This window comes from Scyliorhinus torazame, chromosome 22 (assembly GCF_047496885.1).
Source record: "Scyliorhinus torazame isolate Kashiwa2021f chromosome 22, sScyTor2.1, whole genome shotgun sequence".
Taxonomy (NCBI): domain Eukaryota; kingdom Metazoa; phylum Chordata; class Chondrichthyes; order Carcharhiniformes; family Scyliorhinidae; genus Scyliorhinus; species Scyliorhinus torazame.
Genome location: NC_092728.1, coordinates 24,992,517 through 25,006,829, shown reverse-complemented (window position 1 = coordinate 25,006,829; position 14,313 = coordinate 24,992,517). Strand labels below are relative to the sequence as shown.

Below are 14,313 nucleotides of genomic sequence, written 5' to 3'. Positions count from 1 at the left end.
GCATGACAAATATTTCTCAAGTCCTGTTAGCTGAGGGTGGGACTTGTTGGGTAGGATTCGGACTTTGTCCGTTCAGGGGAGTGACTCTGACAGATCATAACAATTCGAAAGCCCCCTCCCTATCTCCGGAACCCTCCCTATCTCTGTAAACTCCTCCAGCCCCTACAACCCTCCCTATCTCTGTAACCTCCTCCAGCCCCTACAACCCTCCCTATCTCTGTAACCTCCTCCAGCCCCCAAAACCCTCCCTATCTCTCTAACCTCCTACAACCCTCCCTATCTCTGTAACTTCCTCCAGCCCTTATAACCCTCCCTATCTCTCTAACCTCCTCCAGCCCCTACAACCATCCCTATCTCTGTAACCTCCTCCAGCCCCCAAAACTCTCCCTATCTCTCTAACCTCCTCCAGCCCTACAACCCTCCCTATCTCTAACCTCCTCCAGCCCCTACAACCCTCCCTATCTCTGTAACCTCCTCCAGCCCCCAAAACCCTCTCTAACCTCCTCCAGTCCTACAACCCTCCCTATCTCTGTAACTTCCTCCAGCCCTTATAACCCTCCCTATCTCTCTAACCTCCTCCAGCCCTACAACCCTCCCTATCTCTGTAACCTCCTCCAGCCCCTACAACCCTCCCTATCTCTGTAACCTCCTCCAGCCCTTATAACCCTCCCTATCTCTCTAACCTCCTACAACCCTCCCTATCTCTGTAACCTCCTCCAGGCCCCAAAACCCTCCCTATCTCTCTAACCTCCTCCAGCCCTACAACCCTCCCTATCTCTGTAACCTCCTCCAGCCCTTATAACCCTCCCTATCTCTCTAACCTCCTCCAGCCCCTACAACCCTCCCTATCTCTGTAACCTCCTCCAGCCCCCAAAACTCTCCCTATCTCTCTAACCTCCTCCAGCCCTACAACCCTCCCTATCTCTAACCTCCTCCAGCCCCTACAACCCTCCCTATCTCTGTAACCTCCTCCAGCCCCCAAAACCCTCTCTAACCTCCTCCAGTCCTACAACCCTCCCTATCTCTGTAACTTCCTCCAGCCCTTATAACCCTCCCTATCTCTCTAACCTCCTCCAGCCCTACAACCCTCCCTATCTCTGTAACCTCCTCCAGCCCCCAAAACCCTCTCTAACCTCCTCCAGTCCTACAACCCTCCCTATCTCTGTAACTTCCTCCAGCCCTTATAACCCTCCCTATCTCTCTAACCTCCTCCAGCCCTACAACCCTCCCTATCTCTGTAACCTCCTCCAGCCCCTACAACCCTCCCTATCTCTGTAACCTCCTCCAGCCCTTATAACCCTCCCTATCTCTCTAACCTCCTACAACCCTCCCTATCTCTGTAACCTCCTCCAGGCCCCAAAACCCTCCCTATCTCTCTAACCTCCTCCAGCCCTACAACCCTCCCTATCTCTGTAACCTCCTCCAGCCCTTATAACCCTCCCTATCTCTCTAACCTCCTCCAGCCCCTACAACCCTCCCTATCTCTGTAACCTCCTCCAGCCCCCAAAACTCTCCCTATCTCTCTAACCTCCTCCAGCCCTACAACCCTCCCTATCTCTAACCTCCTCCAGCCCCTACAACCCTCCCTATCTCTGTAACCTCCTCCAGCCCCCAAAACCCTCTCTAACCTCCTCCAGTCCTACAACCCTCCCTATCTCTGTAACTTCCTCCAGCCCTTATAACCCTCCCTATCTCTCTAACCTCCTCCAGCCCTACAACCCTCCCTATCTCTGTAACCTCCTCCAGCCCCTACAACCCTCCCTATCTCTGTAACCTCCTCCAGCCCTTATAACCCTCCCTATCTCTCTAACCTCCTACAACCCTCCCTATCTCTGTAACCTCCTCCAGCCCCCAAAACCCTCCCTATCTCTCTAACCTCCTCCAGCCCTACAACCCTCCCTATCTCTGTAACCTCCTCCAGCCCCGACAACCCTCCCTATCTCTGTAACTTCCTCCCACCCCGACAACCCTCCCTATCTCTGTAACCTCCTCCCACCCCTACACTACTCCCCATCTCTGTAACCTCCTCCAGCCCCGACAACTCTCCTCATCTCTATATCCTCCTCCCCTATTTTTCTAACTTCCTACAACCCTCTGAGATTTTTGCGCTCCTCCAATACAGGCCTCTTGATCATCCACCCATTCCCATCGCTCTGCCATTGGCACCTGTGCCTTCAACTGCCTGGGGGGGGGGGTGGGGGGGGTCGATATGGCCCGATCATTCCCCCAACCCCGCCAGGTGCGATGCGGGGACGGGGGTTGGGGGAGGGAATGTTTCTCGCAGGTTAAAGAATGGGAGTTGTTTTTGTAAATGTTCCATGTCATGTTACGTCACATGTTCTCTGGTCCTGGTGATATCCCTAGGGTCCCTACAGTGCAGAGTGAGGTTATTTGGCCAATTGAGTTTGCACCGACCCTCTGAAATAACATCCTACCCAGGTGCACTCACTCGCCCACATCAGCCTATCCCCCTAACCCTGTGCCTTAATCATGGCCACCTAACATGCACATTTTTAGACTGTGGGAAGAAACAAGAGCATCGATTACCATCCAGAAGGACAAGAGCCCCACCTCCTGGTTTCCCTCTAAGTCACTCACCACCCTGACTTGGAAATATATTGGCTGTTCCTGAACTGCTAGCGGAGTCAAATTCCTGGAACTCCCTCCTTAATAGGTGTACTTCAGCGGTTCAAGAAGGTAACTCACCACCACCTTCTGAAGGGCAACTAGGGATGGACAATAAATAGACCATAGAACACCGAGTGCAGAAGGAGGCCATTCGGCCCATCGAATCTGCACCGACCCACTTAAGCTCTCACATCCACCCTATCCACGTAACCCCATTTAACCTTCTTGGACACGAAGGACAATTTAGCCTGGCCAATCCACCTAACCTGCACGTCTTTGGACTGTGGGAGGAAACCCACGCAGACACGGGGAGAACGTGCAGACTCCGTGTAGCGCAACACTTACTCACTCAAGTCGAGAAGTGATGAAGTCAATCACGGCTTTATTAAGCAAGACTTGTTCCCCAGCAGCTCAGTTACAGAATGCGGCTGCTGGGAGAACCCGGGCTCTTATACCCTGCCTTGCTGGGCGGAGCCAGCAGGCGGCAGATCCAACCAGGACCCGGTACCTGTCTGCCAATAGCCTCTCAGCTTCACGGGTACCGTACTACCCCTAATACATACCACCACATTCACCCCTTGTTAAAAAAAGAACCCGGCGGGGTGGTGGGTCGCATGGTGGTAGGGGTTTACAAGGCTGGTCCTGGAACTACTTTCATACAGTGGCTATGCACTTAGCCCAACAGTTAACTATGTACAGGTTTTGTCAGAATCATTTACAGATTTTTGTTACGCGGATTCCACGAGTCGAGCGGGCGCCCTGGTCGGCCTTGTCGATCGTCTCAGCCCCGGTGGTGGTGCAGGTGCTGGCTCGGGCACTGTCGTCTCTGGGAGCGTTGTGCTGTTCATCCCTGTTTCTTTACTCCTGGGCGGGCACGGGAGGAGGACCGATCCACCCGGGAAGGGAGCGGTCGTGGGGTGCGCCGATGGGAGGGAGGGGGTGATTGGTGTTGGGGTGTGTGTGTGTTTCCGGCGGGTGCCAGGTCCCGCAGGGAGACCGTGTCCTGTCGGCCGTCAGGGTACACCACGTAGGTGTACTGAGGGTTTGCGTGGAGAAGGTGAACCCTCTTGACCAATGGGTCCGATTTGTGCGCCCGCACATGCTTTCGGAGCAAGATGGGTCCTGGGGCTGCCAGCCAGGTCAGCAGTGACGTTCCGGATGAGGACTTCCTAGGGAAGACAAGGAGGCACTCGTGAGGCGTTTGATTAGTGGTGGTACACAGCAGCGACCGGATGGAGTGGAGGGCATCCGGGAGGACTTCCTGCCAACGGGAAACTGGGAGATTTCTGGACCGTAGGGCCAGTAGGATGGTCTTCCAGACCATACCGTTCTCCCTCTCTACCTGACCGTTCCCCCGGGGGTTGTAACTGGTCGTCCTGCTCGAGGCAATGCCCTTGCTGAGCAGGAACTGACGCAGTTCGTCATTCATGAAGGAGGACCCCCTGTCGCTATGGATGTACGCGGGGAAACCGAACAGTGTAAAGATGGTGCCGAGGGCTTTAATGACTGTGGCCGCTGTCATGTCGGGGCAGGGGCTGGCGAAGGGGAAATGGGAGTATTCGTCCACCACATTTAGGAAGTACGCTTTGCGGTCGGGGGAGGGGAGGGCCCCTTTGAAGTCCAAACTGAGGCGTTCAAAGAGACGGGAAGCCTTTATCAGGTGCGCTCTATCTGGCCAGAAAAAGTGCGGTTTGCACTCTGCGCAGATTTGGCAGTTCCTGGTGTCTGTACGGACCTCCTCAACAGAGTAGGGGAGGTTGCGGGACACAAAATGGTAGAATCGAGTGACCCCGGGTGGCAGAGGTCCTCGTGGAGGGTTTGGAGACGGTCTACTTGTGCGTTGGCACACGTGCCGCGAGATAGGGCATCGGACGGCTCGTTCAGCTTGCCGGGACGATACAAGATCTCATAGTTATAGGTGGAGAGCTCGATCCTCCACCTTAAGATCTTGTCATTCTTAATTTTGCCCCGCTGTGCATTATCGAACATGAAGGCTACCAACCGTTGGTCGGTGAGGAGAGTGAATCTCCTGCCGGCCAGGTAATGCCTCCAATGTCGCACAGCTTCCACTATGGCCTGGGCCTCCTTTTCGACTGAGGAGTGGTGGATTTCTGAGGCGTGGAGGGTCCGGGAGAAAAAGGCCACGGGTCTGCCCGCTTGGTTGAGAGTGGCTGCCAGAGCTACGTCGGATGCGTCGCTCTCGACTTGGAAGGGGAGGGACTCGTCGATTGCGTGCACGTGGCCTTTGCGATATTCGCTTTGATGCGGCTGAAGGCCTGGCGGGCCTCTGTCGACAGGGGGATGCACAGTACGAAGTCTTACAACACCAGGTTAAAGTCCAACAGGTTTGTTTCGATGTCACTAGCTTTCGGAGCGCTGCTCCTTCCTCAGGTGAATCAGGACAGGGGGATGGTAGTGGACTGGATTAATGGGCGGGCTTTGTCTGCGTACTGGGGAACCTACTGGGCGTAATACGAGAAGAAGCCCAGGCAGCGTTTCAGGGCGTTGGAGCAGTGGGGGAGGGGGAAATTCCATAAGGGGGCGCGTGCGTTTGGGGTCAGGGCCTATCACTCCATTACGCACTACGTATCCCAGGATGGCCAGACGGTTGGCGCTAAAAACGCATTTTTCCTCATTATAGGTGAGGTTCAGGGCGTTAGCGGTCTGGAGGAATTTGCAGAGGTTGGCGTTGTGGTCCTGCTGGTCATGGGGGAGAGGGTACGCATCTAGCTGCGTGTACCTATTGATGGTTTGACTATAGTCTACGACCATCCTCTGCTTCTCCCCGGTCTTTACAATTACCACCTGGGCTCTCCAGGGACTATTGCTGGCCTGGATTATGCCTTCCTTCAGCAGCCGCTGGACTTCAGACCGGATAAACGTCCGATCCTGGGCGCTGTATCGTCTGCTCCTAGTGGCGACGGGTTTGCAATCCGGGGTGAGGTTCGCAAACAAGGAAGGCGATTCAACCTTGAGGGTCGCGAGGCTGCAAATAGTGAGTGGGGGTATTGGGCCGCCAAATTGGAACGTTAGGCTCTGGAGGTTACATTGGAAATCTAACCCTAAGAGAGTGGGAGCGCAAAGGTGGGGGAGGACAAAGCTGATAATTCTTAAACTCCCTCCCTTGCACCAGAAGGTTCGCGATGCAGAACCCTTTGATCTCTACGGAATGGGATCCCGCTGCCGGGAAAATCTTTTGGGTGCTCTGACGAATGGAAAGAAAACGGGGGTCCATGGAGCCCAAGGGGCTGCCGCGCAGTCGAGGCTGTAGGCGCGGGCATTTTGTGAGGCCACGTCGAGGGAGGCCGCAAGGGCCCGTGCCTCTGTGTCCTAACGAGTCTCTCTCTAGCAGTCTCTGGCGAATTTGAGAAGAAGTCATACCTGCCACAAAAGCATCCCTGATTAGGAGCTCCGTATGCTTGTTTGCGCTCACCGACGGGCAGTTGCAGTTCCTTCCCAATATCAACAGTGCACTGTAGAACTCGTCTAGCGATTCTCCGGGGATTTGCCGTCTCGTTGCGAGTTGGTGGCGTGCATAGATGGGCCGAATGTAGACTCCTTTCAGCATGGTGAGTGCCGTCGGGAAATCCTCCGCGTCTTCGATGAGCATGTAGATCTCCGGGCTCACCCTGGAATGCAGGACCTGCATTTTCTGGTCTTCCGTGGTCCGGCTGGGGGCCGTTCGAAGGTAACCTTTGAAGCATGCTCACCAGTGTTTGAACATGGCCGCCGAGTTTGCTGCATGAGGGCTGATTCGCAGACACTCCGGGGCGATCCAGTGCTCCATAGTCTTTTTAAGTCTGCTTAATAAATTGTAGCACAACAATTACTCACTCAAGTCGAGAAGTGATGAAGTCAGTCGAGGCTTTATTAAGCAAGACTTGTTCCCCAGTAGCTCAGTTACAGAATGCGGCTGCTGGGAGAACCCGGGCTCTTATACTCCGCCTTGCTGGGCGGAGCCAGCAGGCGGCAGATCCAACCAGGACCCGGTACCTGTCTGCCAATAGCCTCTCGGCATCACAGGTACCGTACTACCCCTAATACATACCACCACACTCCGCACAGACAGTGACCCAGCGGGGAATCGAACCTGGGACCCTGGCGCTGTGAAGCCCCAGTGCTATCCACTTGTGCTACTGTGCTGCCCACTATGCCGGACGAACCAGCGACGCCCACATCCCGTAAATGAATTTGTAAAAATCTGGAGGGGGGGCGGGATGGGAGAGAACGTGCAGACTCCACACAGACAGCGCCTAAGGCTGGAATCGAACCCGGGTCCCTGGTGCTCTGAGGCAGCCGTGCTGACCACCGTGCTGCCCCCGAGGGCAGCTCCTATGCTTCCTGTCGGCTGACACTTCACTCCGAGCCGGTCTTTTCTTTGGCATTGGTGGTTTGCCCGTGGCCTCCCACTCTGAGGGAGGGGGGGCTTCTAGCATCTCCCTCAGCCCAGATCGCGAATCGAACCCAGGCTGTTGGTGTTATGCTGAACCACAGAGGCCGTTGTAACTGAGCGGACTGCGCCCCTATCGCATCCACTTGAACCCCAGTGGTGGTCATGAATTCAGTGATGAGTTTGTTCCCCTGGGGAGGGGTGTGTGTGTGTCCCTTTAAGGGCGAAGAAAAACTGACTGTGGGCGGGGCGTTGAGGGAGAGGCGGGACGTTAAGGGAGGGACGGGGCGGGGAGTTGAGGGGAGGGCGGGGCTGATGCTGAGCATGCGCCGTGGTGTTTATCAGGTCGTGGAACCAGGCGACGTTACCCGGAGCGAAACGCGGTTACGTCACGCAGGAGCGTGCAGTTTCGGAGTCAAGGCAAAAATAGCGGAGATGCACTGAGGGGGACAGGGGAGCGCGGTGACGTCATTCTCAAAACAGCCCCGCCCCCGGGCCGCAGCTCCGGTCGTCATGGTGACCCGAAGTCCCACTCGCAGACCTCAGGCCTCCTCGTAATGGAGCAATACAACATCCTGGGGCGGGTCGGCGAGGGGGCGCATGGCATCGTCTTCAAGGCCAAACACATTGAGGTGAAGCGGAGGAGCCCGGCGCAAACTCCAGTAACCGACCCCACAGGAACCCCCTTCACCCCCCAAACCCCCTTAACACCCCCAAACCCCCTTAACACCCCCCAAAGCCCCTTAACACCCCCCAAACCCCCTTAACACCCCCCAAACCCCCTTAACACCCCCCAAACCCCCTTAACACCCCCCAAACCCCCTTAACACCCCCCAAACCCCCTTAACACCCCCCAAACCCCCTTAACACCCCCCAAACCCCCTTAACACCCCCCAAAGCCCCTTAACACCCCCCAAACCCCCTTAACACCCCCCAAACCCCCTTAACACCCCCCAAACCCCCTTAACACCCCCCCAAACCCCCTTAACACCCCCCCAAACCCCCTTAACACCCCCCCAAACCCCCTTAACACCCCCCCAAACCCCCTTAACACCCCCCCCAAACCCCCTTAACACCCCCCAAACCCCCTTAACACCCCCCCCCAAACCCCCTTAACACCCCCCCCCAAACCCCCTTAACACCCCCCCCAAACCCCCTTAACACCCCCCCAAACCCCCTTAACACCCCCAAACCCCCTTAACACCCCCAAACCCCCTTAACACCCCCCCAAACCCCCTTAACGCCCCCCAAACCCCCTTAACACCCCCCAAACCCCCTTAACACCCCCCAAACCCCCTTAACACCCCCCAAAACCCCCTTAACACCCCCCAAACCCCCTTAACACCCCCCAAACCCCCTTAACACCCCCCAAACCCCCTTAACACCCCCCAAACCCCCTTAACACCCCCCAAACCCCCTTAACACCCCCCAAACCCCCTTAACACCCCCAAACCCCCTTAACACCCCCAAACCCCCTTAACACCCCCAAACCCCCTTAACACCCCCAAACCCCCTTAACACCCCCCAAACCCCCTTAACACCCCCCAACCCCCCTTAACACCCCCCAACCCCCCTTAACACCCCCCAAACTCCCTTAACACCCCCCAAACCCCCTTAACACCCCCCAAACCCCCTTAACACCCCCCAAACCCCCTTAACACCCCCCAAACCCCCTTAACACCCCCCAAACCCCCTTAACACCCCCCAAACCCCCTTAACACCCCCAAACCCCCTTAACACCCCCACACCCCCTTAACACCCCCCCACCCCCTTAACACCCCCCAAACCCCCTTAACACCCCCAAACCCCCTTAACACCCCCCAAACCCCCTTAACACCCCCCAAACCCCCTTAACACCCCCAAACCCCCTTAACACCCCACACCCCCTTAACACCCCCAAACCCCCTTAACACCCCCAAACCCCCTTAACACCCCCCAAACCCCCTTAACACCCCCCCAAACCCCCTTAACACCCCCAAAGCCCCTTAACTCCCCCAAACCCCCTGAACACCCCCCAAACCTCCTTAACACCCCCAAACCCCCTTAACACCCCCAAACCCCCTTAACACCCCCAAACCCCCTTAACGCCCCCCCAAACCCCCTTAACACCCCCAAAGCCCCTTAACTCCCCCAAACCCCCTGAACACCCCCCAAACCCCCTTAACACCCCCCAAACCCCCTTAACACCCCCAAACCCCCCCCAAACCCCCTTAACACCCCCCAAACCCCCTTAACACCCCCCAAACCCCCTTAACACCCCCCAAACCCCCTTAACACCCCCCAAACCCCCTTAACACCCCCCAAACCCCCTTAACACCCCCCAAACCCCCTTAACACCCCCCCAAACCCCCTTAACACCCCCCAAACCCCCTTAACACCCCCCAAACCCCCTTAACACCCCCAAACCCCCTTAACACCCCCAAACCCCCTTAACACCCCCCCAAACCCCCTTAACACCCCCCCAAACCCCCTTAACAACCCCACACCCCCTTAACACCCCCACACCCCCTTAACGCCCCCACACCCCCTTAACGCCCCCCAAACCCCCTTAACGCCCCCCAAACCCACTTAACGCCCCCTTGACGCCCCCCACACCCCCTTGACGCCCCCCACACCCCCTTGACGCCCCCCACACCCCCTTGACGCCCCCCACACCCCCTTGACGCCCCCCACACCCCCTTGACACCCCCGCACCCCCTTGACGCCCCCCGCACCCCCTTGACGCCCCCCGCACCCCCTTGACGCCCCCCGCACCCCCTTGACGCCCCCCGCACCCCCTTGACGCCCCCCGCACCCCCTTGACGCCCCCCGCACCCCCTTGACGCCCCCCGCACCCCCTTGACGCCCCCCGCACCCCCTTGACGCCCCCCGCACCCCCTTGACGCCCCCCGCACCCCCTTGACGCCCCCCGCACCCCCTTGACGCCCCCCGCACCCCCTTGACGCCCCCCGCACCCCCTTGACGCCCCCCGCGCCCCCTTGATGCCCCCCGCGCCCCCTTGACGCCCCCCGCGCCCCCTTGACGCCCCCCGCGCCCCCTTGACGCCCCCCGCGCCCCCTTGACGCCCCCCGCGCCCCCTTGACGCCCCCCGCGCCCCCTTGACGCCCCCCGCGCCCCCTTGACGCCCCCCGCGCCCCCTTGACGCCCCCCGCGCCCCCTTGACGCCCCCCGCGCCCCCTTGACGCCCCCCGCGCCCCCTTGACGCCCCCCGCGCCCCCTTGACGCCCCCCGCGCCCCCTTGACGCCCCCCGCGCCCCCTTGACGCCCCCCGCGCCCCCTTGACGCCCCCCGCGCCCCCTTGACGCCCCCCGCGCCCCCTTGACGCCCCCCGCGCCCCCTTGACGCCCCCCGCGCCCCCTTGACGCCCCCCGCGCCCCCTTGACGCCCCCCGCGCCCCCTTGACGCCCCCCGCGCCCCCTTGACGCCCCCCGCGCCCCCTTGACGCCCCCCGCGCCCCCTTGACGCCCCCCGCGCCCCCTTGACGCCCCCCGCGCCCCCTTGACGCCCCCCGCGCCCCCTTGACGCCCCCCGCGCCCCCTTGACGCCCCCCGCGCCCCCTTGACGCCCCCCGCGCCCCCTTGACGCCCCCCGCGCCCCCTTGACGCCCCCCGCGCCCCCTTGACGCCCCCCGCGCCCCCTTGACGCCCCCCGCGCCCCCTTGACGCCCCCCGCGCCCCCTTGACGCCCCCCGCGCCCCCTTGACGCCCCCCGCGCCCCCTTGACGCCCCCCGCGCCCCCTTGACGCCCCCCGCGCCCCCTTGACGCCCCCCGCGCCCCCTTGACGCCCCCCGCGCCCCCTTGACGCCCCCCGCGCCCCCTTGACGCCCCCCGCGCCCCCTTGACGCCCCCCGCGCCCCCTTGACGCCCCCCGCGCCCCCTTGACGCCCCCCGCGCCCCCTTGACGCCCCCCGCGCCCCCTTGACGCCCCCCGCGCCCCCTTGACGCCCCCCGCGCCCCCTTGACGCCCCCCACGCCCCCTTGACGCCCCCCACGCCCCCTTGACGCCCCCCACGCCCCCTTGACGCCCCCCACGCCCCCTTGACGCCCCCTTGACGCCCCCCACGCCCCCTACGCCCCCTTGACGCCCCCTTGACGCCCCCACACCCCCTTGACGCCCCCCACAACCCTCTTGACGCCCCCAACCCCCCTTGACGCCCCCCACAACCCCCTTGACGTCCCCCACAACCCCCTTGACGCCCCCCACACCCCCTTGACGCCCCCCACACCCCCTTGACGCCCCCCACAACCCTCTTGACGCCCCCAACCCCCCTTGACTCCCCCCACAACCCCCTTGACGCCCCCCACAACCCCCTTGACGCCCCCCAACCCTGTTTACTGCAGCGTGTGTTTTAGTTTCGTTTTCAGAACTGGATAGCTGCAGTCACAGCCGGAAGGTGTATTAGAGTCTCTCTCTGTATTCCAAATACTGTAAATCAATCCTTTGGTGATTTAAAACTAATAATTGCTTTCAGTAGTGACTTTAACCTGATGTGCTTCTGTTAAAGGTTTTGTTTTTTTAAGTCTTGTGGACGTTAAAAGGAAAGTTTAAGGATTACTTAGTGCTGAAGTCTTTGGGGGTTGTATTTGAATTAATGGTTGCTAAGATGTTCACTGTGTGTTTAAAAACGGTTAACTTGAGTTCATAGAATAAGCATTGTTTTGCTTTAAAACATACTTTTCCGTTTCTGCTGTCCCACACCTGTAGAGTGGGCCGTGTGCTCCCCATACCACAATCTAGTAAAAGTTGTGGGGCAGGTGAACTCCATGATACACTTTAGGCTTCTCTAAACCCTGGCCCATAACAACATGAATGCTGACATTGCATTTGCCTTCCTAACTGCCGACTGAACCTGCACGTTAACCTTAAGAGAATCATGAACAAGGCTCCCAAGTCACTTTGTGCTTCTGATTTAAGCATTTCTCCATTTAGAAAGTAGTCACTGCCTCCATTCCTCCTTCCAAAGTGCATATTCACACTTTTCCACATTGTATTTCATCTGTCACTTGTTTGCCCACTCTCCTAGGTTGTCCAAATCCTTCTGCAGCCCCCCTGCTTCCTCAATACCACCTGTCCCTCTACAGATCTTTGTATTATGTGCAAACTTAGCAACAGTTCCTTCTTCCAGCTCATTTCTATATATTGTGAAAAGTTGTGGTCCCAGCACAGACCCCTGAGGCACACCACTAGTCACCGACTGCCATCCTGAAAAAGACCCCTTTATCCCCACTCTCTGCCGTCTGCCAGTCAGCCAATCCTCTATCCATGCCAGGATCTTACCCTTAACACCATGGGCTCCTAATTTATTTAACAGTCTCCTATGCGGCACCTTGTCAAAGGCCTTCCGGAAATCTAAATAAATCACGTCCACTGGTTCTCCTTTGTCTAACTTCCTTGTTACCACCACAAAGAACCCTAAGGGACCCTCTGGCAGTCCGGCGCTCCCTCAATACTGACCCTCCGACATTGCAACGCTCCCTCAGCACTGACCCTCCGACAGTGCGGCGCTCCCTCAGCACCGACCCTCCAACAGTGCGGCGCTCCCTCAGCACTGACCCTCTGACATTGCAACGCTCCCTCAGCACTGACCCTCCGACAGTGCGGCGCACCCTCAGCACTGACCCTCCGACAGTGCGGCGCTCCCTCAGCACTGACCCTCCGACAGTGCGGTGCTCCCCCAGCACTGACCCTCCAACAATGCGGCGCTCCCTCAGCACTGACCCTCCGACAGTGCGGTGCTCCCTCAGTACTGACCCTCCGATAGTGCGGCGCTCCCAGCACTGACCCTCCGACAGCGCGGCGCTCCCTCAGTACTGACCCTCTGACAATGCCGCGCTCCCTCAGCACTGACCCTCCGACAGTGCTGCGATCCCTTAGTACTGACACTCTGACTGTGCGGCGCTCCAGCAATACTGACCCTCTGGCTGTGCGGCGCACCAGCAGTACTGACCCTCTGACCGTGCGGTGCTCCCTCAGTACTGACCCTCTGACAGTGCCACGCTCCCTCAGTACTGACCCTCCGACAGTGCGGCGCTCCCTCAGCACCGAACCTCCGACAATGCGATGCTCCCTCAACACTGACCCTCCGACAGTGCGGTGCTCCCTCAGCACTGACCCTCCGACAGTGCGGCGCTCCCTCAGCACTGACCCTCTGACAGTGCGATGCTCCCTCAGCACTGACCCTCCAACAGTGCGGCGCTCCCTCAGCACTGACCCTCCGACAGTGCGGCGCTCCCTCAGCACTGACCCTCCGACAGTGCGGCGCTCCCTCAGTACTGACCCTCCGACAGTGCAGGGCTCCCTCAGCACTGACCCTCTGACAGTGCGATGCTCCCTCAGCACTGACCCTCCAACAGTGCGATGCTCCCTCAGCACTGACCCTCCGACAGTGCGGCGCTCCCTCAGTACTGACCCTCCGACAGTGCGGCGCTCCCTCAGTACTGACCCTCTGACAGTGCGGCGCTCGCTCAGCACTGACCCTCCGACAGTGAGGCGCTCCCTCAGCACTGACCCTCCGACAGTGCGATGCTCCCTCAGCACTGACCCTCCGACAGTGCGGCGCTCCCTCAGTACTGACCCTCCGACAGTGCGGCGCTCCCTCAGTACTGACCCTCTGACAATGCCGCGCTCCCTCAGCACTGACCCTCCGACAGTGAGGCGCTCCCTCAGCACTGACCCTCCGACAGTGCGATGCTCCCTCAGCACTGACCCTCCGACAGTGAGGCGCTCCCTCAGCACTGACCCTCTGACAGTGCGATGCTCCCTCAGCACTGACCCTCTGATCGCCTGCTTAATGTTGGGGACTCAACCCACAGCATTCCCTGAACAATATCTGCAACTTTGTGGGCGAATAAAGACTTAGCCACAGGTCCTCAGCATTTTGCTCAGTTCCTTCATTTTATTCCTTAGACAGGTGAGACTGTTGCCCTGAAGAAAGTGGCTCTGCGGAAGCTGGAGGATGGCATTCCGAACCAGGCACTGCGAGAGATCAAAGCTCTTCAGGAAATTGAAGATAATCAGTATGTGAGTATCTCACAGAGGGAGCCTCACTCTGTATCTAACCCCGTGCTGTACCTGTCCTGGGAGTGTTTGATGGGGACAGTGTAGAGGGAGCTTTACTCTGTATCTAACCCCGTGCTGTACCTGTCCTGGGAGTGTTTGATGGGGACAGTGTAGAGGGAGCTTTACTCTGTATCTAACCCCGTGCTGTACCTGTCCTGGGAGTGTTTGATGGGGACAGTGTAGAGGGAGCTTTACTCTGTATCTAACCCAGTGCTGTACCTGTCCTGGGAGTGTT

The 14,313-nt window shown here is 59.1% G+C and overlaps 1 protein-coding gene across 1 annotated transcript in view; it reads left to right on the top strand.

Moving 5' to 3' along the window:
- The first annotated feature begins 7,457 nt into the window (after nucleotides 1-7,457).
- cdk20 (cyclin dependent kinase 20) overlaps nucleotides 7,458-14,313 on the top strand; it is a 34,091-nt gene continuing 27,235 nt past the window's right edge. The window contains exons 1-2 of the mRNA XM_072487983.1: nucleotides 7,458-7,650; nucleotides 13,926-14,039. Coding sequence (XP_072344084.1) covers nucleotides 7,576-7,650; nucleotides 13,926-14,039 — 189 coding nt within the window. The 5' untranslated portion in view covers nucleotides 7,458-7,575. The remainder of the gene's footprint in view (nucleotides 7,651-13,925; nucleotides 14,040-14,313) is intronic.